General features: G+C 31.9%; 2 protein-coding genes across 3 annotated transcripts; both read right to left on the reverse strand.

Moving 5' to 3' along the window:
* Positions 1 to 12,112: 12,112 nt before the first annotated feature.
* LOC105791233 (65-kDa microtubule-associated protein 6-like) lies at positions 12,113 to 16,588 on the reverse strand. 2 transcript variants are annotated; one of them, XR_001132858.2, is made up of 5 exons: positions 16,188 to 16,575; positions 15,983 to 16,081; positions 14,218 to 14,305; positions 12,900 to 13,028; positions 12,113 to 12,587 (listed from the first exon to the last, which is right to left on the reverse strand). XR_001132858.2 is itself a non-coding variant. In XM_012619214.2 (5 exons), the coding sequence occupies exons 1-4, from the start codon at positions 16,390 to 16,392 to the stop codon at positions 13,021 to 13,023; spliced, it is 414 nt and encodes a 137-aa protein (XP_012474668.1). In that variant the 5' UTR covers positions 16,393 to 16,588; the 3' UTR covers positions 12,113 to 12,587; positions 12,900 to 13,020. The 2 variants fall into 2 exon arrangements, 1 of the variants encoding a protein (XP_012474668.1); XM_012619214.2 differs by having other exon boundaries at positions 15,969 to 16,081; positions 16,188 to 16,588.
* A 7,331-nt stretch (positions 16,589 to 23,919) lies between these two features.
* On the reverse strand, positions 23,920 to 24,561 carry LOC128043028 (pentatricopeptide repeat-containing protein At4g18520, chloroplastic-like). The gene has a single exon (XM_052634821.1). It carries the CDS (start codon positions 24,559 to 24,561, stop codon positions 23,920 to 23,922), a length of 642 nt encoding a protein of 213 aa, XP_052490781.1.
* Between the last annotated feature and the right edge of the window lie 564 nt (positions 24,562 to 25,125).

Consider the following 25,125-nt stretch of genomic DNA (forward strand, 5'->3'; position numbering starts at 1 on the left):
GTAAAAAAACTAAATTGAAAAAGGTGTAAAAGTTAAATTCTACTAATTAAATGGGTTGAATGGCCTTGGAAATGTTAGTTGGTAGATCTATAAGGTAATTATGCCATTTATATTGGTGGTGGACAATGATGGACAAGGGTTGGTTATTTTGAAAGTGTTAATTAAAGGGTAAAGTAGTAAAACAATAAATAAAAGCATGTACAAGTAAAATAATGCTATCATCTTTTTCCATTTTCTTGTGTTTGCTGAAAATCATTTTTGTTGAGCTTCAAAAAATTCAGCCAAGTTTCCTTTGGTGTATGGTGAGGTTTTTAAACCTCATTTTTAATGATTTTTATGTTTTTGAACTCGTTTTAGCTTAATCTACTTAGCTCGGGGGTTGAATTGTAAAGTTATAAAAATTTTAGGATTTTACCATGAATGATTTAATAATATTTGTGAATTTTTTGATAGATTGTTAAGTTTAATTGTTAGATACACATGTTTTGTTAAGTAATTTTTGATAAATTTAAAGTTTAAGGACTTAATGGTGAAAATAGTAAAATTCATGGTTAATGTTATGAATTAGAGAAAGTTAGGGTTATTTGGAACCTTAAGAATATTTGGGTATTATGATACTTTATTTTATTGGTTAAATTATAAGATTTAGATTTAGGGGCTAAATGATAAAAGTTAAAATGTTAGGGGTAATTTTGTAATTTCACGTTAATATGGATTATAGGTTTGAATTGTCTAATTGTAGTCAATTGAAATATTTATTGAGTTAAATTATTATTTAGATCAAGAAAAGAATCAACCGGACTTGAATCGAGGAAAAACGAAAGTCTCGGATTAATTCTCGACTTTTGTTGATATAACCATTGTGGTCAAGGTAAGTTCGTATGAATTTTATATTTATTAAATGTTATTTTGGTTGATTGTTTGTTAATGTTATATTATTTACAATTGATTCGATAATAATTCGATAATTGAATACTTGACGACAAAAGTCCTGTTTGAACCTAGAGAATGCTTAAGATACAAATGACATGTCATTAAAGGTTATATGTTCGGGCGCTGGTCCTAAATGTCCTACAGATGGCTGATGTCCTATATTTGTTACAGATTCTCCACAGCTCGTGTGAGCAGCATCGTGTAGCTAACATCCCGACCCATAGCTTGTGTGAGCAGGCCCATTTCACAGCTCATCTGATGTTATTCTATACAATTCAACGAGTAAGTAAAGTAATATAAAGGTTTAGATATGAAATTACGGATATATATGATTTTATGAAATGGTAAGATGAGCTATGAAACAAATGAATAAGGGCATTAATCGCATTTGTTAAGTAATGTGAGTAAATGTAACCCATTTCATGTTGTATCCTATGTTTCATAGATGATGAATTGTTAAGTTATTTACTAATAATGTGAATTGTGGTGTTTAGGAAATAAGTGCTATAAGATTTAATGAACATGATTGAATGATTAAATATTAAGGAATGGTAAGTTTAAGTTTCTCTTATACGAACTTACTAAGTATTAAATGCTTATGTAGTTGTTTTCCTCTGTTTTATAGACCATCGGAAAGCTCAATCGGTTGGAATCTTGTCAAAGCCTATCACACTATCTTCCGATCATTTTGGCAGTTTTTGAACATTTTGGTTATGGTTATAAATGACATGTATAAGGCTCATATACAATAGGTGTATTTGTCTATGCTTGGATACTTACTACAAATGTTATGTATTAAACTTGGTATAAGCTTACTTGTGTATGTGTCTTTAATCTTGTTGTGAATATGTTTATATAATGTTTTTTTGGTCTTTTGATATAAACCTTATTTAAGTGTTTGAATCATGGTAGGAATGAATGTGAATGAATAAGAAGAAATGATAAGTTTGGTATGAGTTTTATATATGAACTTATAAATTTGAATGCAAATTAGTTTATGTGTCATGTGAATTGAGGTTGATAATTAAATTGTGATGTAAATGAGGAAACATTGATTAGGCACTTAGGTTGATTGTTTTGGCATGTTTTAGGCTTGTTTAAATGTGTTTTTAAAGTGTGGAAATGGTTTATTTTGATTTGGCTTGGTACCTAAGTTTTGGATGAAAGTATGTCTTGTTTTTGAAGCTTTTTAGGGTGCACATGGCCTAGGCTTATCCACACGGCCATTTGCCTTATTAATTTTAAGTGCAAGATTTTTCACACGATCATGGTGAGTTACACGGTCTGAGCACACGGGCGTGTAGGATAGCCACATGGGTGTGTTTGAAGCCAAACGGCCTGACCACTTTCATACAGCCTGGCCACACGGCCGAGTGACCCCCGTATCCAAAATTTTCAAATTTTTGCATATTTTTCTATTTTGATTCAAATTTGTCCCTGATTGTTCCCAAACTATTTTTAGAGCCCTGTAAGCTTGTTTTAAAGCCTGTAAATTTTATTTTTCTATGAATGAAAAGCATATTCGAATGTTATTATTTAAATTAATAAATGAATATATTAATGATGTAAATTGTTTTGATATGTGTCATAATATTCCATAACCATAATTTGGCGATAGAGATGGGTTAGGGGTGTTACAGCTATTAAGATTCTTTCCAATTCACTTGGTAATGTCATTAAATAAAATGAGAGCAAGATCAGGACGTCTATTACTATGAAAACAATCAATCCACCAAAAGTTGGTAGACAAAAAATGGTGCGTTTTGAAATAGGAGGCAATATCCATGTGATAATAAGATGCAAACCACGATCTTGGACATTGAGCTCGAATGCAAACGAGCATCGAACATTCAAGGCCAGATTGTAAGGGCCTTTCTCATTCGACACTCCGTCAGGAGGAAGTTTTAAAAATTCACCAAAGTTTTCCACAATAAGACGAATAGGAGTTTCCATAAGGAGTTAATAGCAACAATGGTCTCACTAGTTTCGTCATGTTCAAGTCTATCATTGGAATAAAATGGCCGAACAAGATTAGCAAAAGTTGGTGAACAAATTTTTAAAAATTCGACCCAATACCAATTGGCCAAAGTGTCAAGAAATTGGAAATTGATTTTGGCTAGGAATTCAAGATTAAGAATCCGTGAAATGTTAACTTTGCATTTAGAAAAATAATTGTCAAAAAGGTAAGAGTCATGATCATCCCTAAAATAATCATTGAAAGAAATGGGTTGACCACTAGACGAAGATGTAGGACCGGAACGAGGATGTTTCTTAATAGACATTCTAACAAATTAGACTAGAGAGACACAATTTCACTTAAAATTTTGGTTGGGGAATTTTATAAAACACCTTGTAGGCAAAGGATTTAAAGAAAGATTTTAAGATTTTGACTAGGTTTAGCCTACCTCCTGCAAGAAAATACAATGTATATGTTCCAAATCAACCAAAACGCAATTTGCAACCAAGAATTTGACAAAAAAATCAACAAAATTCGAAATAACAAAAAATAAATTTTTACCTCGAAATTGCTTGAAAATGGTGAAATTTGAGAGCAAATTTTTTGAATATTTGTAGAAAAAAGGCAATGTAGGTTGATTTGTGTTAAGATTTTAAGGAAAAGTTGAAAGATTTGAAGATTTTGAAAATAAGGGTTTGAGATATTCTTCAAAACGGAAAAAGAATTTGGCGTTGTTCTTAAATCTACTAAAACACACTGCTGAAGTCTTTAAAACCCAACAAGTATCGATACTTTTTGAATGAGTATCGATATTTTTTTAAAATATATCGATAAAACTATACTAGTATTGATACCAAATGTTGAAACTGTTTTTCAAAATGCAGAAAATTTTCCCAACTTGACTTTTAAGTTCTCAAGTGTTCTAAACTAACTTAGAATGACTTTTAGGCAAATTCTAATGATTTCATATGCTTAAAAATGTCAATTTTGAGTATGAGACATATGAAACATAGAGTATTATAAAACATACAAAAAATTAAATATTAATCATTCAACAAAGTCCAATTTAGCATAATTAAAGGCATTCAACAATAATGTAATAGGCCAAATGAATCAAAAATAGAATAATCATACAAAATCAACTCCCCTAACTAATTGCATATGAGAGCCATTTAAATAAATTGTTCATGCTTTTTCAAACAATTTAGAGTCATAAAATATTTTGAAAAACAACTAAATGCATAAAATTATTTGAACACAAAATTAAGGCAAGGTAGTAATAATTAGTTCTCTCCTAAGTGTCCAAAATCTTTCTTTGTCCAATGGTTTTGTAAAAATGTCAACTAATTGATGCAAAGAATCTGCATACTCTAGAAAAATATCACTTCTTTGGACATGATCCCTAATGAAATGATGTCTAATTTCAATGTTCTTATTCCTATAATGTTGGATGAGATTTTTAGTGAGAGAAATAACACTAGTACTGTCACACTTGATAGGAATAGTATCTATATCAATTCCATAGTCCTTAGTTTTTGTTTCATCCATAAAACTTGACCACAACAACTACCGGTGGAAATATATTCCGTTTCGATGGTGGACAACATAACACTATTTTGTTTCTTTGAAAACCATGAAATTAGCATGTTGCCTAGGAATTGACAAGTACTGGAGGTGCTCTTCCTATCTAGTTTGCAACCTCCAAAATCCGCATCCAAGAAAGTATGCAAGCTAAGTGAAGAGTCTTTAGGATACGAAAGGCCTAAATTAGGAGTGTCTCTAAGTTACCTAAAGATTCTCTTAATAGCTTGTAAATGTGACTCCTTAGGGCATGATTGATATCAAGAACACAAGCAAACACTAAACATAATTTCTGGTCTAGTTGCGGTAAGATTAAGAAAAGAACCAATCATAGACCTATATAATTTAATGTCTACACATTTACCTTCTTCATCATTGTCAAGCTTTGTAGAGTAGCTCATAGGTGTAGCTTGTGGTTTGAGATTGTCCATCCCAAACTTCTTGAGCATTTCCCTTGTGTACTTAGCTTGATTAATGAATATGTTATCCTTCCTTTGCTTGATTTGAAGTCCTAAAAAAAATTTTAGTTCTATCATCATGCTCATCTCAAATTCACCTTACATTAGCTTATATAATTCTTGACAAAGAAGATCATTAGTAGCACCAAAAATAATATCATTAACATATATTTGAACTACTAATAAATCTTTGCCTTTTCTTTTGATAAAAAGTTTTGTATCAACCTTCCCTTTAGAAAAATACTTTTTCAATAAGAAAATTTGAAAGTCTTTCATACCAAGCTCTAGGAAATTGTTTCAAACCATATAAAGCTTTTGATAATTTAAAAACATGGTTTGAAAATTTTGGATCTTCAAAACCGGGTGGTTGTTCAACATACACTTCCTCATTTATAAAATCATTTAAAAAAACAATTTTTACATCCATTTCATATAATTTAAAATCATTAAAGTATGTAAAAGCTAAGAGTATTCTAATGACTTCTATTCTAGTTACGGGAGCATAAGTTTCATCATAGTCTATTCCTACCTTTTGAGTGTAACATTGAGCAATAAGCCTTGCCTTGTTCCTTACTATGTTACCACTCTCATCTAACTTAATCCTAAAAACCAACTTAGTACCTATAGTAGATTTATCACATGGTCTTTCTGCAGAGGTCCATACATTGCTTCTCTCAAATTGATTTAATTCATCTTGCATAGAAAATATTCAATATTCATCATTTAATGTTTCTTTGATATTTTTAGGCTCAATGCATGAAATAAATGCAACATAATTACATGTATTTTTAAGAGAAGATCTAGTAGTTACCCCTTTGGATGGATCTCCTAAAATCTTTCCATCCTTCACATAATTGAACTCTCTTAGATGAGTGCTTCCCTTTCCTCTATTGTAAGCTCCTTTAAAGCATCTTGTGTTTGTTCTTGAATCTTGTCATTTGATGAGTGATCAACTTTATCATCATTGTGAACATTTTTTGCATCATCACCATCAATACAAGAATCTTTTTTTAGGAGGAAGGTTAGAGTCATCAAAAACAACATATAGACTCTTTTACTACTAAAGTTTTTTTGTTAAACACTAAAAAGGCTTTAGAATTTAAAGAACAACCAAGAAAAAAGTTCCTTCATCACTTTTTGCATCAAATTTACCAAGATTTTCTTTTCCATTATTTAAAACAAAACACTTGCATCCAAAAGGATGAAAATAGCTAATGTTAGGCTTTTTGTTTTTGAAAAGTTCATATGGAGTTTTCTTTAAAATAGGCCTAATCATTATTCTATTAACAATATGGCAAGCGGTGTTTGTAGCTTCTACCCAAAAATATTTTGGTAAATTATTTTCACAAATCATGGTTCTGACCATTTCTTCTAAAGTTCTATTTTTCCTCTCAACAACTCCATTTTGTTGAGGGGTTCTAGGTGCTGAAAAATTATGGCTAATTCCATTTGAGTTGAAAAAATTTTCAAAACCAAGATTTTGAATTTCGATTCCATGGTCACTTCTAATACTAGTAATAAGGTAATCTTTTTCATTTTGATTAACTTTTGAAAATGTGATTAATTTTTCTAAAGTTTCATTTTTAGTACTTAAGAAAAGATCTCAAGTAAATTTAGAATAATCATCTACAAGCACAAAATTATATTGTTTTCCACCAAGCTAGTAGTCCTAATTGGTCTAAAAAGATCAATATGAATTAATTGAAGAACTCTACTAGTAGATACATCATTGATAGGTTTAAAAAATACCATCTTATGTTTGCCTTTAACACATGCATCACAAACTTTATCTAAGTCAAAATCAATTTTAGGTCATCCTCTTACTAAGTCATTTCTGGTTAGTTTATGTAATGTGCTCAAGCTAGCATGTCCTAGTTTTTTATTCCACAATAAAGAATTATTTTCATTTTTAGCAACAAGACATATGAATGAATCATGCAAATCGTCTAAATACACCATATAAGTATTTCCTATCCTATGTCCTACAAGTATAATCTTATTAGATACAACCAATTACTTTACATCCATTAGACTCAAAAATGACATTGATACCTTTATCACACAATTTGTAACACCCCTAACTCGTATTAGCCTCTGGAATAGGGTTACAGAGCATTACCATACAAACGGAACATTAAATCATTCAATTTATACATCAATACAAACATAATCTAAATACGTTCAATCACACTTATAACGTCCCTTAATCAAGCCCTCGAAGCCCTAAAAATACTTTAGAAACAATCTGAGACTAAATTGGAAACATTTGGAAAGTTTAAGAAAAAGTCAAAAAATTTGGACTGCAGGGGTCACATGGCTGTGTGGTTAGGCCGTGTGACTCATACGGCTGAGACACATGCCCGTGTCTTAGGCTGTGTAATAATCGAAATAATGACACACGGTCTTGTCCCAGCTCGTGTCCTTACCCGTGTAACTCTCTGAGTTGGGTCACACGGCTAAGCCACACACCCGTGTGCCAGGCCGTGTAACACTCGAAATAGCCACACAGGCCCCTGTGCCAAGCCGTATTCTAGGCCGTGTAACAGCCTGACTTGCATGCAATGAAACCTATAGGGGACACACGATCATGTTGCCAGGCCATGTGTCACACATAGCTGAGTCACACGCCCATGTCTCAGGCTGTGTAGACCCAAAATGAACCTTAAACAACAAGTTTACCATTTCAAACTTACTTTGTAATGCCCCAAATTCCAGCCTAGAAGTTTAGATCGAATCTCGGAAGTTACATTGATAACTGAAATGATCTGAAAACAATTTTACAAAACGAGTTGTTAAAATTTCATACTAACACAGCTTGCTAAAAACGAACGAAACTGTTAAGGATTCAAAACAGAAATTTTAAGTTGCGTCAAAACATTCAGAAATAAAGGTATTCAATTTCAATAATCCAAGTCCAAGTAGCAAATTACGAAAGCCCAAAATAGAATTTGTACCACAGTTTCTCAAAAAAAAATTACAATCTAACTAGTTTACAAATTTATGTGTTTAAAGAATCAGTTTATTAGTCTGACTTAAAACGCATTACTCCGAGTCCTCTGATATGCCGAGTCCAGCTTCAAATTACGAGAGTACCTGAAAAGAGAAAAAAACTAAGGGGTGAGCTACACGAGCTCAGTGTGAGTCTGAAACATATGAAAATAAAAGATGGTAGTGCAACGGATGGTTCAGAAAACGAATCATATATTTACAAATCACATACAGATAACTCAAACGACAATCTGATAAACTGAGAGTTAACATTAACAAACCTAACTCATATAAGTTGTCATTCCAAGCACACATGTACCCCAAACAGATATGGGTTAATCAGAGCATTTCATTAAAATGCTAATTAATCAAACAAACAGACATAGACTCAAAATTATGACTTATGAAAAAATTAGAAAACCCGCCTAACCAACCAAACACCACTTCGACCACCCAACACACCACATATGAGCTATAATAAGCCCAACCAACCAAACACACCACATAAGACCTTGAAAGGCCCATCCAACCTTACACACCACATATGTGGAACTAAGCCACTGAAGTAACAATATGCAACTGAGCTAGCATATGTACAGTACATTACGATAATCCGTTGTACAAACATGTTGCAGTTAAAACTACCAAATCAAATCAAACTTCCTTCCCTTCGCAACCAAACCCAAAATTTTATGCGAATGTATATATGCGAATAGACCAATAACAAACTTACAGAAATAATGTACACAATTTACAAACAATCGTACATCAGTCAAATAAGATTAGAGGTACACATATTCAATCGACAGATTCAAAATCAGTTATAACCGAACTTAATTACTAGGTAACATCATTTTACATTTAACCAAAGCATTAAATTAGTGCAATGACTACAAATAACTCATAAGTTCGAGCCAAAATAGAGTCCCAACCACCCTTACTAAGGCCTAACCGAGGGTCGGAACACATAGGAACACAAACAAGTCAAAATCTGACACAGAATGAAGTTTTGCAAAATAGGGCCACACGGTCGTGTGCCCTGACCGTGTGGAAATGCCTAGGCCGTGTGGGGGTCTACACGCCCATGTGAAGGCTACACATACCCGTGTGGAGGGGACACACACCCGTGTGAGCAACCCGTATAACTCACTGTCCAAAAGTGCTAAAATTAAATGCAGAGTAGACACGACAGTGTGGAAATCTCACACGCCCATGTGGCTAGGGGACACAGCCGTATGGCCAAGGCACACGCCCATGTGAAAATTGACAAAATCCCCAAATCGCAGCCACACGACCATGTGGCACAAAAAATCGCTCAAAAACCCTAATTCCCAATTTCACAAGGTCGTGTGAACCACCCGTGTACGACACACGCCCGTGTGGTGACCAGTGTGGTCACGAAACCACACCAAAATAAGCTGCAAAACGTGTCTTCGATGTCGAAATAATACCCAACCCTCAAAAACTCAGAAATACACCAACAACACTACGAAGTTCAAGCAATTCCACAACAATCAACACTTCGATTAGTCAATTTCAAAAACACACGAAATATGTCAAATTTCACGAAAACAAATCAGAAATTTGATAACAAAAAGGGAGAGTTTTCGAACACATACCTTAAGTGTGATAGCAAACACTAGAATCATTTGATTCGCTCCACCAAATCGATTCAAAAGCCTCAATTAACATACAACTTAACGAAAACTTCAATTCAATAAAAAATAGAAAATGAAAGAGATATTATCAAAACCCCAAAAGCAAAACCTACATATTTCTCTTCTGATTTACCGAACACCTGAGAACAAAACTCCCTTAACAACCAACAACAACGGTAAAATGGATTTTTCTAGTCTCCAAAATAAAAATAAATTAAAATAACTAAAACAAATAAATATTTTAGCAACTAAAAAAACAAATCTAAAATAAAATTACTCCCTTAAACACACACGAAGAGTCGAACCTAGAACCCAGAGGCAAACTAACACACATCTAACCACCGAACCAGCAAGCTCATTCTAACACCATAACGTGAAGATAAACACAATAGACCAACCTACTCACTGGCCCTAACAATAAAGCTTAGAATTTTTAACCCTAAAATTTGGGGTGTTAATACTTAGACCCTAAGTAAACCATTTACCAACCAAAATACCTATTCAAAGTGACATTAAACAAGCCAAAATACATACCAAATCAACACCCTAAGTGTCTAACCAATGTATCCTCATTGATACCACAAATATATACAATTGTACATTAAAATAAAACCTCAAATACAACTTATCAATTCATCAAATCAACACCTAACCAATGTACCTATCATAGGTACCTCAAATACACATATTATTAACACATACCATTTCTATTTGCATTGAAACATCTACCTCATTCACATATATCTTATATAACAATATGTACATAAGTCATACTTAACATTATACACATCCAAAACGTTTATAATGATATACACACCTATTACATGCCATATAAACCAAAAAGAGCGTTCTAAAAACTACCGAAATTTTTGGATAGTGTGACTTGAGTGCCGGTCCAATCGTCCAACCTTCTGAGTATCTACAAAATTAAATATTAACACAAGTAAGCTCAATAAAGCTTAGTAAGTTCGACGTATTAAAACAAAATATCTTACCGAAATAAATATAACAATTCAAGTAGTAATAATACAACCATGAGTGTTCTCTTTCATCACAATCTCAACCGATAAATCATAAATGTTCAATTCAATACTCAAATATATGACAAATCCATCAAAATTATTCAACAGGTTACCTTACCTAGATTTTCAATCTGATGAATGACTTACGGATAAGAGTACATTAACAATCCACCTAAAACACACCAGATGCTCATACGAGCCAATCCCACCGTACACACCATTGCTCATAAGAGCTAATCCCTCCGAAACACACAAATGTTCATAAGAGCTAATCCCTCTAGAACACACCAAACAGAGAGTATAACACGAGAGTTCGTAACAAATGTTAAACCTCGATTTACTCAAGAAACATATATACATCACTCCATAACCATCTCCACTCCAATCCCCCATAAGAAACCATATCACAACAGTACTCTATCCCGCGTTCAATCCAATCCGAACATCAAATTCAATAACATTTCTCACATAATCATTCATTATTAACAATTGAATATATCTATTGTACCATCTTAGACTATTCAAAAATTCATATAGATGTTAAATTTTAAATCGTACGAACTTACCTGGACTGAATTGTAGTAGTTGCAGAAGTTCATAAATTATTCCGTAATTTTTCTTTTTTAGCAAGTATCTACGGGATCTTGATCTAAGATATAAAATTTCTTAATTATCAGCATACATTTTACATTCCAATCCATTTTACAATTAATACCCTTTTATTTTTCAAATTTACACAATTACCCTAAACTTTTATAATTTTTGCAATTTAGTCCCTTAACCCGAAATTCATCAATTAACCATTTTTCTCAAGCCAATATTCCATCCAAATATACTAGGCCCTTAAACAGTCCTTAATGAACACTACAACAAAATAGACTTTTAGCGGCGTTTTTAAGCGCCGCTAAAAGTATTAGCGGCGCTTTAACAAGCGTCGCAAAAAGTGCCGCTATAAACATCGCCGCTAATTTTAGCGGCGTTTATTTGAAAAAATGCTGCTAAAGATCATGACCTTTAGCAGCGCTTCTATCACAAACGCCGCTAAAGATCATAACTTTTAGCGATGCTTCTACAACAAAAGCCACAATAAAGATGACTTTTAGTGGCGCTTTTTGACAAACGCCGCTGAAAACATAACTTTTAAAAAAATATTTTAATTAAATAATATTTATTTGTATGATAAATATTATATTATGTTTTGCTTTTCAAATTTAAACTTTAAACTATATACTTTTAAGGATAAAAAATATTAATTAAATTAAAATTTCTATTAAAATTTTAACTTTAAAGCTAAATATATATTTCCATGTAACAGGGATATAAATTCGTACCCATTTCAAATATATCCTATAAAAACTTGTCACGACAGTGATATATATTGCATGCTTGATAATATATCAACCATCTCAACCGCATATATTTCAAGACAATTCACAGTTCTTAAACACCCATTCTCACAGAAAAATTTGCTAAGTATGACAGGCTTCAAATTATTGAGAAAAATCAATGCAAAGATTTATAACCTCAAACTATCAAACAATTCCATTCATCTAAAGACATCCTTAGAACATTTATGAGCACTATGTCATACTCATTTATCAGCTTTTAAAAAATTAACAGCATGTATGACCTTGCAAGTCAATTAATCACCACATTCCGTCCAGCAGTACTTTATTGGCTTTCTATAAAATTTAAGATTCTTAGACTATCCCCAGAAATTATTTTTCAATCCAAAAAGAATCCAACAGAAAATTATTAATAGCAATTGACTTGCATATTTAAAATGACAAGCAAGTTAGTTACTGACATCAAGGGGAGGATTTAGATATTCTATTCCATTGCTTATCTGACCATATGGCTCCATTAAATCAACCACGTTTTGCAGATCATCTTTGGTCAAATTTAGTCTAAGGTGATTCACCAGCATTTGGCTAATTTTCTTGACAATTTTGGTTTTCCGCAGCCATTTTGGGATCATGCTGCTGAAAGTCTGCAAGCAGTACAAATTACAGTTAGATAATTTGGTTAAAATTGATTAGTGCCTAAAACATGAATTTACCACCAATTAAGATGGATTAGTTAAATATGAAACTCAGAGAAACAGAGGTAAACATGTAAACTGAATGAAAACACTTAAATAACTTATCCTTCAAATTTCAGGAAGAATAAAACAAGACATTAATGAGATTGGTAAGGTACTAACACCCACAACATAAGATCCAAGGGCAATAGAAATATTATAGACGATGAAGTATTAAACCATTCCAGATACCATAAAATAGAAATAGGAGTCATTTCTTACCGCAAACCAGCTACAGTAGCTCATAAGTTCATCCGTATCAAGAAACTTGCTTCTAAATGCACTGCCTTCCAGGGCCACAGGAACAAGTTTAAGTTCTATAGGCCGCAGAAGAGCAGTCTTCTCAGCAACCTAAAGAAATAGAAGGAGCATGATTTAAGAGTATATTGGCAGACACAACTTAAGTTTAAAATAAACACCATTAACAACAACATAAATTCCGCAAGCAAATACATGCAGACAGGAACACTAAAACCAAATATATGCAGGCAGTAAAAGCTAAAATGCACAGCGGCAGTCAATAAATGTCTGCATCATATGCCCCTAGACCTCTAGTTTCTTATCCAGCTATGGAATCACTAGAGTTGATAAGTATCACCATTATTTCATACTTGGCAATAATTCAATTATTATTTGTGATCCTTCTCAGAAATTCTCAAATTAGACTTGTGTGGTGTTGAGTCGAGTTTGAGCTATTGAGCAGATCAAATCTGAGTACCTTAATGCTTGATTAGAGTATCACACGAGTTTGATTGATGTCTTTTTACCTTTTAACTATACTGAAAAATCTCATTTCAAACTAGAGCTTAAGCTCAGGAATAAATAATAATATTTGAAGTTGAGAATGAAAATTGAGGGCATTAAGTAAAAGAGCCTAATTGAACAAACTCAAGTAGTTCAAATTTCTATCTCAAATTGAGATCTAATTTTAGAAGTGAAACTTGATTAAACTCAAATCAAGTTTCGAAGCTTTGAATTTCAAGTCAAGCTTAGATCAGCTCAATTAATCGCCTGGCCTTAGCATAACATTCCAACTAGGAGCACAAGTAGAAGTAGGAAGAAAGTTCTTAAAAGGCTGCAAAATTACTTTGGAATTTACAAATCACAAGGAAAATCTGGTAAGGCTGAAAGCAAACATTGTGTAGAAATATTTGCCAGACTTTCCTTCTTCATACCACTTTATAGGTTTCGCCCCTGCTTGTATACAAGATAATTTTATAAAAATAAGTCAAAAATATTAAAAAAAAGAGTTAATATGCAAAAACCGAGAATCGAACCGAATTATGATGGACAGGTCAAAAAATCTAAAAAACCCGACCGAACCAAACAGATATCACCTAGTTGCCTACTCATTGAAAAGTAATACAAATGAATCAAATGCATGATAATGGTAACATATGTAAAAAGAAACAGCCAGCATATAAGCAAATCAACTAAATCTTGCATTGCAATAAAGCATGTTTTCTATTTAACAAAGGAGATTAAGTTAATATGTCACAGAAACCTACTTCAAGATGTAAGATTACTACTAGAAGCTTACATGGCAATTTGCTAACTAGAATGCGAGCTTTCTCAGCACGTTTCAGATTTTTGTGCACTCCTCTTCCTGCACTATATCGGTTCTCATCCTGTATAAAAGAAAAATAATAAAAATAAAATTGCATATAAGAAAAATGAAATTATAGCTCCAAAGTCCAAAATAGACATCAATAATTTCCACCACAAAGATAGCAAACTACGGAAGCATTTCACTGGTTAAAGCAATTTCAAAGAGGAAAACTGGTTCGGTACTATCTCAAGGATAATTTATTTAAATTATATACTCCATTGACTCGGTGAATATTTGATTCTCTAATATAGTATAAGTAGCTAGTTATTAATATTAGAAGAAATGAAAAAACAAAATTATTATTAATTTTTCTTCAAAAAATAGTAAATATGAATTTGAATTAGAAAAAATTTTAAGAAATGTAGGGCCAGCCAAATGTTGCCAAGAGCATAAGGTATTCTAGGCACTAGAACCCTTTATATTACTCAAAAGGCAAGGTGTGGAAAAATCACTTGTCGTAAATGAGGCAATATATATAAATTTGTGTTTTTATGTGTGATCGTGTACATATAAATTAGCTTAAGATATGATAGCAAACACTAACAACTGGTCCCTTTTATCTAAAAATCATGCAAAATTTTTTTAATCTTTCATTGGCCAATACACATGATTTCCTAATGGTCCTTGTTATTGAATACACATGCACTTGATCATATTCATTTACACCTCGCTAGAGACGTATATGCTTTTGTTCTCTAATGTTCAGGTGCAATGCTTAGTCCGGTCTAGGCCCATGCCTTGGCAATGCTGGGCTACCCGTTCTAGAACATGACAACAGTCATGCTTGCAAAAGAAAATATGAAACTAAGGCATGCATATTTAAAAACCATTGTTGTCATGAGGACAAAGGTGCAATCTAGGCACTAGATCCCACATATTGCCAAGGTTGAATACACAGAAATACTTACCAAAGTGAAGAGCAGTTCAATACAAAATTTTATTTTTCTTTCATTAGTCAATATACATGGTTTCCTTATGGTTCCATGTCCATATGTTAAATGCTCAGATATTGAGAAGTGGTGGGTTTGATATATCTCCTTTCTTACTAGTAAAGTTATAGTTAATGATTTTTAAAAAGAAAGAAACTAAAGGGATTTTATGCAAGTTTTTTGCACTCATAGCCTCACAAAAAGTGCGCTTGATCAAATGCGTCTCATCCAAAAGGGTCTAAACTCTGCAGATGCTTTTGTTGTCTAATGCAAGGAAGTTAATTCTGTATAGGTACCGCCCGTACCAGCAGGAACATCCCATTCTAGTAGTAAATGGAACAACAAAAATACCAATAAATCCAAAACAGTAAATTGAAATACATTCGTACCAATATGTACCAAAACAAAAATGGTATGTCCACCAGTATAACACCAACTACCTTGGTCTAATGCACCTAGGCACACACCTAAGAACACTGTTAAAAAGCATCATTGATGCAGGCAAAGTAAGCATCTCAAAATAAAAATTCTTTCGAAAACTTAATGCTACAGAAAACATTTATCCTCATGATAAAATCACATACACCAATGCATACAAAATAAAAACTTAATGCTACAGAAAACTTAATGCTACAAAATAAAAACTTAAGCTTCCAATACATACACCAATGCATCAGCGTCAGCCGCTTTTAAGAACACAAATCACATGATAAAATCACATTTATCCTCATTTAAAAGGGAAAATGGCATCACCTTCTGGAACAAACCTGTTTTGCTGTAGTTATCTGTCTCATTTATCCTCTTCTCCACTCTCACAGTCCGAACCATAAAGAAGACAACACCACCAATGTTTGATGGCTCCAAACCTGAAAAGATTAAACTGATCATTGAAGAAACCAAAATTTTCAATCGCCAAACTTTTAGAAACCCAAATTTTAGTAAATTTTAGGAACAACAATAATAGAGACTAACCTGAAAATAAAGTGATTTTTCTATTACAAAGATTGACAACTCTACTTCCGACTTTGCCAATGCTAAACCCTAATCTGGAAACACCTGATACTTCAATGATTCTTTTACTCGTAAGCAGATTGGAGAGGGTAAGATCCAATGAGGTCGCTCTTAACGCCGTGGAGACCGAATCGTAGCGCGACATTCTGGACTCCTCCAATTTCATGCCGAATGGTCTTTGGTGCCTCCATTTTCCTCTTCTTTTTTTCTTTTTGAATATAATCGATTCTTGTTAAATTTTTCTTTTGGGATTTTTTTTATAATGTCGCAGGGAGGGGGGAGGGAGAGAAAGCAAGAGAGACCGCGTGTTTGCAAAATGAAGAGTTTTAGGGGGGAAATTAGGGGTTTCACGGGGAAAATTTGGGGATAAAATGACGGGATTTTTTAAAAGTAAAATTATTCTTTGCGGCGTTTATTATAAAAACGCCGCTATTGCTTACCTTTTGATGCGTTTTTAAAAAAACGCCGTAAAAAATTATTTCATTTTGAATAAAACGACGTCGTTTTGCTCTGCTAAAAATCTCTTATTTTTTCTGTTAAAAATTATTAGTTAAGTGATTTTATAAAACATTTATTATTACTATTTTTATAAATTAGATTTTATAAAAAAACCAAGTTATTAAGTTAGAAAACAAATATCGTATATTTTAATAAGAAAACAAATGATTAAATGGCTATAATTAATTGTTAAGCTAGAATTATCCAATATAAGCAATCAATCTCTCACATATCAAATTTCCATTAAAGATTAAAACGTTAATCATGATTTTATATTATTCTTTTCCGATCTAATCTCCATTTTATTAGAGATATTTTTCTTAACTAAAATATAACTATTTTTCTAGATCTAATTAAATTTAAATATAAAATAATTTTATTATTTTTAAACAATGAAATGGGTGATTCGGGTAAAACGAGCTTGAAGTTGGAAAAGTTTTTAAAATATGTATTAATTTGTCTATGTTTAAAATTTTAATAAATGAAAAATATATATAATTAATATATATTAAATTAATAATAATACGAGTGGTCTAAAATGGATTTGAGCTAGCTATATAAAATAAAGACAAATTTAGATAAAAATTAAGACTCGTATTTCAAGTTAAGCTAGGCTTGGACTCGTATTTCATGTTAAGCTAGGCTTGAACAAATATAATGCATGTTAATAGAATACATAGGTCCGACAAAACGCAACCTATGATCTCTTCAAGTTAGGTTTTAGTTAAAATTAATTTTTAATAGAGTTAATTACACCATACATCCCTAAACTATAATTTTCATTTTAAATTGGTTCCCAAGTCTTTAAAATATTCTACTTACATCCTTAAACTAACGAGGTTATATCAATATGGTCCCTCCATTACTAAAATCATTAATTTAATAGTTAAATGAGACGTCAAGCCTTAAGTGGCATAGTTTAAAATGAAAATTTTTAAAAAAATTGTAAAAATCTTATTAAAAAAGGGATATCCTCGAGCGTAATAATAATGAAAATTAACCCTGACTTATTAAAAGTTGTGAAACTATTTAATGTCAAATTCTTTGAAAATATTTAAAAACTCAAGATATCGTTTTATTTTTCCCTCAACGAATATAATGCAGCTTTAACGGTTTTAAATACACCGAAACGATTTTGAAGAACCAAATCTTCACAGGATTTTGAAGAACCAAATTAATATTATCCATTTTACAATTATATAAGAAATTAATTAATATATAAATTAGAAAACACTAGTTAATCTAAACCATAAACCATAAACCTAAACCTTAAAACCCTAAACCCTTAACGTATAACCTCTAAACCTTAAACCCCAACCTTTAAACCATAAACCATAAATCATAACCCCTAAATGCATAATCCATAAACCTTAAAATAGTAGCTCATAAACCTTAAACTCTAAACCATATACCCTAAACCAAAAACCTTAAACTATAGTGATAATTAATTTAATATTTTAAAATTAATACTATCTCTTTTACGATTATATAAGAAATTATTTAATATGTAAATTAAAAAACACTCAAGAATGTACCCAAAAAAATTTAAAATTATTTTAAATAATAGTATTTTAATTTTTCCATTTTTAACAAATATTTTTCTATGTTTTTTATTTCAAATTATTTCTACGTGTCATTATTTTTTTGAAGATTTTGATTATTCAATTAAAATAATTTCAATTTTAATTAATATAAATAAATCAATTAAATAATAAATAGATAGATAAAATATTTTTTGCGGCGCTTTTTCAAAATCGCCGCTAAAATAGAGCATTAGCGGCGCTTCTTCAAAAACACCGCTAAAGCCCTGAGCATTAGCGACGCTTCTTTAAAAACGCCGCTAAAGCCCTGAGCATTAGCGGTGCTTTTTCAAAAACGCTGCTAAAGACCCGAGCATTAGCGACGCTTCTTAAAAAGCGCCGCTAAAACCCTGAGCATTAGTGCCGCTAAAAATAGAGCACTAGCGCGCTTCTTCAAAAACGCCGCTAAAGCCCTGAGCATTAGCGGCGCTTTTTCAAAAACGCCGTTAAAGCCCAAAGCATTAGCAGCTCTTTATAAAAAATGCCACTAAAACCCTGAGCATTAGCGGCGCTTTTTCAAAAATGCCGCTAAAGCCTCATGAATTAGCAACGCTTTTTAAAAAACGCCACTAAAGCCCTGAAAACTCAGAAAACGACATCGTTGGGCTTAGGTTTTTTGCGGCACTTTTTGGAAAATGCTGCTAATGCTCATTTTTAGTGGCGTTTTCCGGATAGTGACACTAATACTCGATCTTTAGCGGCGTTTTTTTAAAAGCGTCGCTAATGATTGATTTTTAGCGGCGTTTTTATCCAAACGCCACTAAAAACGCCGCTAAAAGTCTGTTTTGGTGTAGTGACATTAAATTCACTATCAAAACCTAAAATTTTGACATTTTCACAATTTAATCCTAAAATCAAAATCTAACAAAAATTACTTTACAAAATCATCAAACAACACAATCAAAGCTCCAAATACATGGTATTTATAAAAAAACATTCAAGATTCATCAATAGAAACTTCAAAAATTTCTAACAGAATAAAAAATGAAAGTACGGGCTAGTTGGACCTAGTTGTAACGATCTCAAAAAGATAAAAATTACAAGAAACGGGTGAAGAAATCACTCACATGCAAGATGTTATGTTTGGCTGATTCTGTAAGCTAATTTCTATGGTGTTTCAGCAATGTATAAAGATGAAATGAAGAAGAAAAGCTTATTTCTTCTAATTTGTTTTATCTAATTTCCATTTATTTAAAATTTTGCCATTAAGCTTATAATATTTTTTATCATTTTCAACACTAATGTCGTCCAAAATTAGTGACTAAGGTTTATTTTCCACCTAAGTCCTCCCTCTTGTGATATTTAAACTATTAAATCACCTAAATGCATTAATTTACAAGTTTTGCACCTTTTACAATTTAGTCCTTTTTTCCTTAATTAACTACCAAAACGATAAAATTTCCTAACCAAATTTTAATACAACTCAAATGACTCCATAAATATTCTAAAAATAATATTTACGAGTTAATACAACAGAAATTTTTGGTCCCAAAACCACTATTCCGTCACCATTGAAAATCGGGCTATTACATAATTAACTAATACTTAATAGATTATGCTTAAGACCATTGACATGCAAAACATTTTCAATAAGAATTGAAGAGTTTTTACCAATAAATCCAACTCCTTCTATTTGTCCTTTAGAGTTGTCGCCAAATGTAACTACTCCTCTACTTTTTGGCTTCAATTTGATAAAGTCACTCGTCACTAATCATGTGCCTTGAGCATCCATTATCAAGGTACTATGATTTTTTGCTTTAATTGGTCACCTTAAAGCAGTGCTCCTCTTCCTACAAACATGAAATTAAATATTTTTTTTTGGTACCCAAATTCTTTTTTGTCCATAAGTTTTAGTTCTTAAAGTTTTTGTCCTTTAGGAATCCATTTTCAAAGCATCTCTTTGTCTTGAGTAATACTAAGTCCTTTAGGGACCCATATACTTTTAACAATTTTTCATTTATAAAAACTTGGAGGATATCTATATTTCTAGAAATTAAAGTTATTTTTAACAAAGTTTTGTTTGAAATTTTCTCATTTTCCAAACCTTTTTGGAAAAATTTTGTTAGAGTGAGCTTTTTCACTTTTAAGCAACTCAAGTTGCTTTTGATGATCACCATGAACTTTTGAAAGCAAATTATGCAAGCCTTGATTCTTTTTCTCAAACTCATTTATAATGGCTTGCATATTATGAATTTTATTTTTAAGTTCATGATTGGTTTTGGAGAGTGAACTATTTTCATCATTTAATTTTTTGAAATGTTTTTCTTATATTTTGAAACCATAGTTTCAAACTCCAAACCCAACTCATCATAGGCATCTTATAACTTATCAAATGAATAAAAAATGAATTAGATGAGTTAGAAGTTACTTTAGGATCATCAGTGGCCATAAGGCAAAGGTTGGCTACTTCTTAATCCTCATCGTCAAATGAATTCTCATCACTCCAAGTAGCAACATGAGCCTTGAGCTTTTGTTTACTTGATCCATTTTTCTTCCATTGAGGACAATTGAACTTGATATGTCCCAGCTTCTTACATTTATAGCATATGATAGGATACTTCTCCTTGTTAGATTTAAGCTTGAGTCCTTCATTCTTTTGGAATTTTCTCCCTTTATTGGACCTCATAAACTTCTTGAATCTCCTAGCAAACATGTCATCTCTTTGTCTTCATCCGTCTCTTCTCTTGATTCACTATCTTCCTTTGTGATGGATTTAAGTGAAACACCAACCTTTGTATTCTTAATTTTGGCTTCTTCAACCCCTTAATTGAACCTTAACTCGTGTGTAAGCAAAGAACCGATGAGCTCATCCAAAGTCAATGTTTTTAAATTCTTTACTTCTTCAATTGTAGTCACATTGGCTTCCCGCAATTTAGGCAAGCTTTAAAGCATCTTCCTTACCTCCTCTTTATTTAGATATATCTTCTCATAAGACTTCAATCCATTGATGATGGTAGTAAATCGATCAAATATTGCCTTGATATCTTCCCAGGCTTCATTTTGAAGGTTTCATAATTTAAAGTAAGAATGCCAACCTTAGACTTCTTTACTTGGATGGTACCTTAATGTGTGACTTTGAGCTTATCCCATATCTCATTGGCATTGAAACAATATCTACTATATTCTTTTGGGCCAAGTGCACAAAATAGAGTGTGCGTAGCCTTGGCATTCAACTGATTACTTCTTTTATATTTCCTATTCCAATCTTTCTTGCTATTTGCAATAAAGAGCTTTCCTTCTTGCTTAAGAGGTATGAATGGATTGTCCATGATGATGTCTCATACAAAAAGATCATTCACTAAAAACATCATTCTTGTCTTCCAATAGGAGTAGTTGACACCGTTGAAGTAAGAAGGCTTGGAGATGGATTGTGATTTTCCAAGAAAAACTGAATTGGATGTAAATGTCATCTTTTGTGCATTGATTGGCTGAATGTTGAGCTACCTCAAGGATCTCCTCTTTGGTTGTTAAATCGTCTAAAAGAGACTAGCTCTGATACCAATTGTTAGCTCAAATAATCAAACCAAAATTGCCAAGAATGGGTGAATTGGCTTTTAAAAATTTTGTGAAAGCTAGAGAGAAATGATAGAAAAATTGAATAGAAGAATTTATAATGGTTCGACCCAAATTGCCTGCTCCACTACCTTAGCTTTTTGCAACTAAGAATTTTCCCAAATTTACTAATTTGATAGCCTTTGAGGATAAGGTTTAACCTTACAAACTACCTTAAGGTTTCTACCTAAACCTTAAGGCATAAACCCTCTCAAAGAGATACAAAGAAACAAACAAAGAAAAAGTCTTTACAAGATTAAAGTGTTAGAAAATATAGCTGAATTACAAAGAAAAACACTTGAGCTAATAAAATAACAATGAAGCTCACAAATGTATGAAAGAAAAGTATGGAAATATTTGGCACAAATGTTGTTTGATTGATCTTTTTGCTTGAATATGATTTCTTGTTGTTGTAGGACCTTTGGAAGATGGTATTTATACCCTCTAATTCAGTTTCAACCGTTGGGGTTGTTGTGGAAGTTAATAGAGTCATTGGGATGAAAATACCAATGCATTTAATTCACCTGCAACAAATGGTATCAATACTTTTTCTACGAGAATCGATACTAATAGCATTTAATGCATGATTCAGTGACTGTTAAAGTTAGTTTACAACGATACCAAAGATGATTTATCGATACTTGATAAAATGTATCAATATATTTTAATGGGTATCGATACTTTTTGTCATTGTTTGAAAAATCATAGAAAACATAATGCAAAAGTGATATCCATATAAAAGATGGTATCAATAAAATTCAATAGGTATCGATATATTTTTGAAAAGTATTAATACTTATTACTTTTGTTTAATTTTGATTCAAGTCAATGAGCAATTTTGGTATCGATAAAAATAAGGTATCGATAAAAATCATATAGGTATTGGTACTTTCCGGAAAATATCAATACTTTTGGTAGGAGCGAGCTTTTCAATTGATTTAAAATTTTTTAGTCAAGTTCAAGAGTTTAAAATCATTTTTAACTTTGTCCAAAATATTCTAAGTGTTCAAAACATTTTCTAAAATGTTTGGAAGTCTTAAAATAATTTTTATGCTTTGAACTTTAAAATTCTTTATTCAAAAACAAATTTTTATTCAAAAACATTTTTTTATTATATCAAAACAATTTATCAAATAAAGCTAGTTTAACAATAACTTAAAATTTCCTCATAAATTGATCCATTCCATCATAAGTATTATTTGGGGCTTTGAAACTTGAAAATTGATAGATAGGAACACTCAAGATCACTGATTTGATCAAGGTTAACTTACCTTTCTGACCCTATAATTTTGATTTCCACAACGATAATTTGGACTCCATTTTATCAATTTCTAGTTGAAAGATTTTACATTTTTTATTCATGAGCCCAATATCCCCATTCCCAAGTATTTCCCATGTTTTCCCATGCCTTTACTTGTAATAAGCCTTTGAATATTCTTTTGAACTTCAGGTGATAGTTCTTGTTGATTTTGAGCTTTGATTTGTCATAACTAATTCTCAAACCTGATAGGTTATAATATTTCTCCACAATTCCTTTTATTGCATGACATGACTCTTTATTCATTTTGAAAAATTAGAAATTATCATTTGCGAATAGGAGATGAGAAATCAATATACTCCCCTTGCTTACTTTGAGGCCTTGAAGTTGGCCTTCTCTTTTTGCTTTGTTGATCACTCACAAATAGGAGATGAAATACTCCCCTTGCTCATTTTGAGAAATCGATATGTTTCCTTGCTTACTTTGTTGATCAAAATTTGATCTATTCTATCATATTTATTTTTGGGTAAATTACACCAACAGTCACTCAACTTTGGGGTAGCTAACAAAACAATCACCTAGGTTTCATTTCAGTCACTCAACTTTTAAAAAATAACAAAACAGTCACTAATGTTATAAAAAGTGACAAAACAGTCATTGATTAACAATTTCTGTTAGTTTCTTAATGAGATCGTTGATATGGCAAGTTAACTAGCTGATGTGGCCAGTTAACTTGCCACGTTGGATGTCCACAGTGGAAACCCATCAAATTTAAGAAGAAATTGAAAAAAACCTAAAAAACCCCTTAATAACAGAGAAAAAGAAGAAGAAGAAGAAGAATATTCTGTGAGTAAACAATATTCCTTAGTGGAAGCCATTCAAACAGTGATTTAGCATCCGCTAGCACCTCACACTTGCAATACATTGTCAAAAGTGCATTACTCACAATTTTTTCTGATAAATACATCTTCACAACTTGAGCATGAAGTTGTTTTCCTTCTTCGATAGCCGAAAGGATTCCACAAATTGCTAGCATAAATGAGTATGTATAAGAATTAAGCTTGTTACCCCAACTTTCATAATTCATGAACAATCTAAAAGCTTCTTGAAATAATCTACAATTAGCATAACCAGAAATCAAACAATTACATAAAGCAACATCTAGACGAGGCATCTGATTAAATACCATAACTGCACTATTTATGTCTCCACATTTAGCATACATATCAATAAGTTTGGTATTTACAAACTCATCCCCATCAAGTCCAGTCTTTGCAATCAAACCATGGTAAGTCCTTCCAAATTCTAAACATCCTTCACCATCGTAAAGCTTTAGAATGCTAATCAAATGACTAATGTCCAAATCATTTCTAGCATAATCACCATTTTCCCTAGTTCCAGTTTCGCAAAGATATGTTGACACACTGGTACTAGTTCTTTCAGGCATTCAAGCTAATACCTTGCATTCATTCTTTAACGAAACTTGTTCTCTTAATACGCATGTTGTTGGAAAGTTAAATATTTGAAGCAAGGTTTGATCTTTAACAGAACCAACAAAAAACAAAGAAGAGTTTTTTTTACAGTATCTTCTTATTCTCTGTTATTAAGGGGTTTTTTAGGGTTGTTTTTCAATTTCTTCTTAAATTGGGTGGGTTTCCATTGTGGACATCCAACGTGGCAAGTTAATTGGCCACATCAGCTAGTTAGCTTACCACATCAGCGGACTGTTTTGTCACTTTTTTATAACGTTAGTGACTGTTTTGGTATTTTTTAAAAGTTGAGTGATTGAAATGAAACCTAGGTGATTGTTTTGTTAGCTACCTCAAAGTTGAGTGACTGTTGATGTAATTTACCCTTTATTTTTTTTTTCAAATTAACATTATAGCTTACTTTCTCATATAGTTTCAAATTTGTATATTATTTAAAAATTAAGAGAAATTATCATTACCAATGATAAATAACATTAATTAAAATGAGTTATTTAAAACTAATTAAAATTAAACGCATTAAA

The sequence above is a fragment of the Gossypium raimondii genome, chromosome 8, assembly GCF_025698545.1.
Source record: "Gossypium raimondii isolate GPD5lz chromosome 8, ASM2569854v1, whole genome shotgun sequence".
Lineage (NCBI taxonomy): Eukaryota > Viridiplantae > Streptophyta > Magnoliopsida > Malvales > Malvaceae > Gossypium > Gossypium raimondii.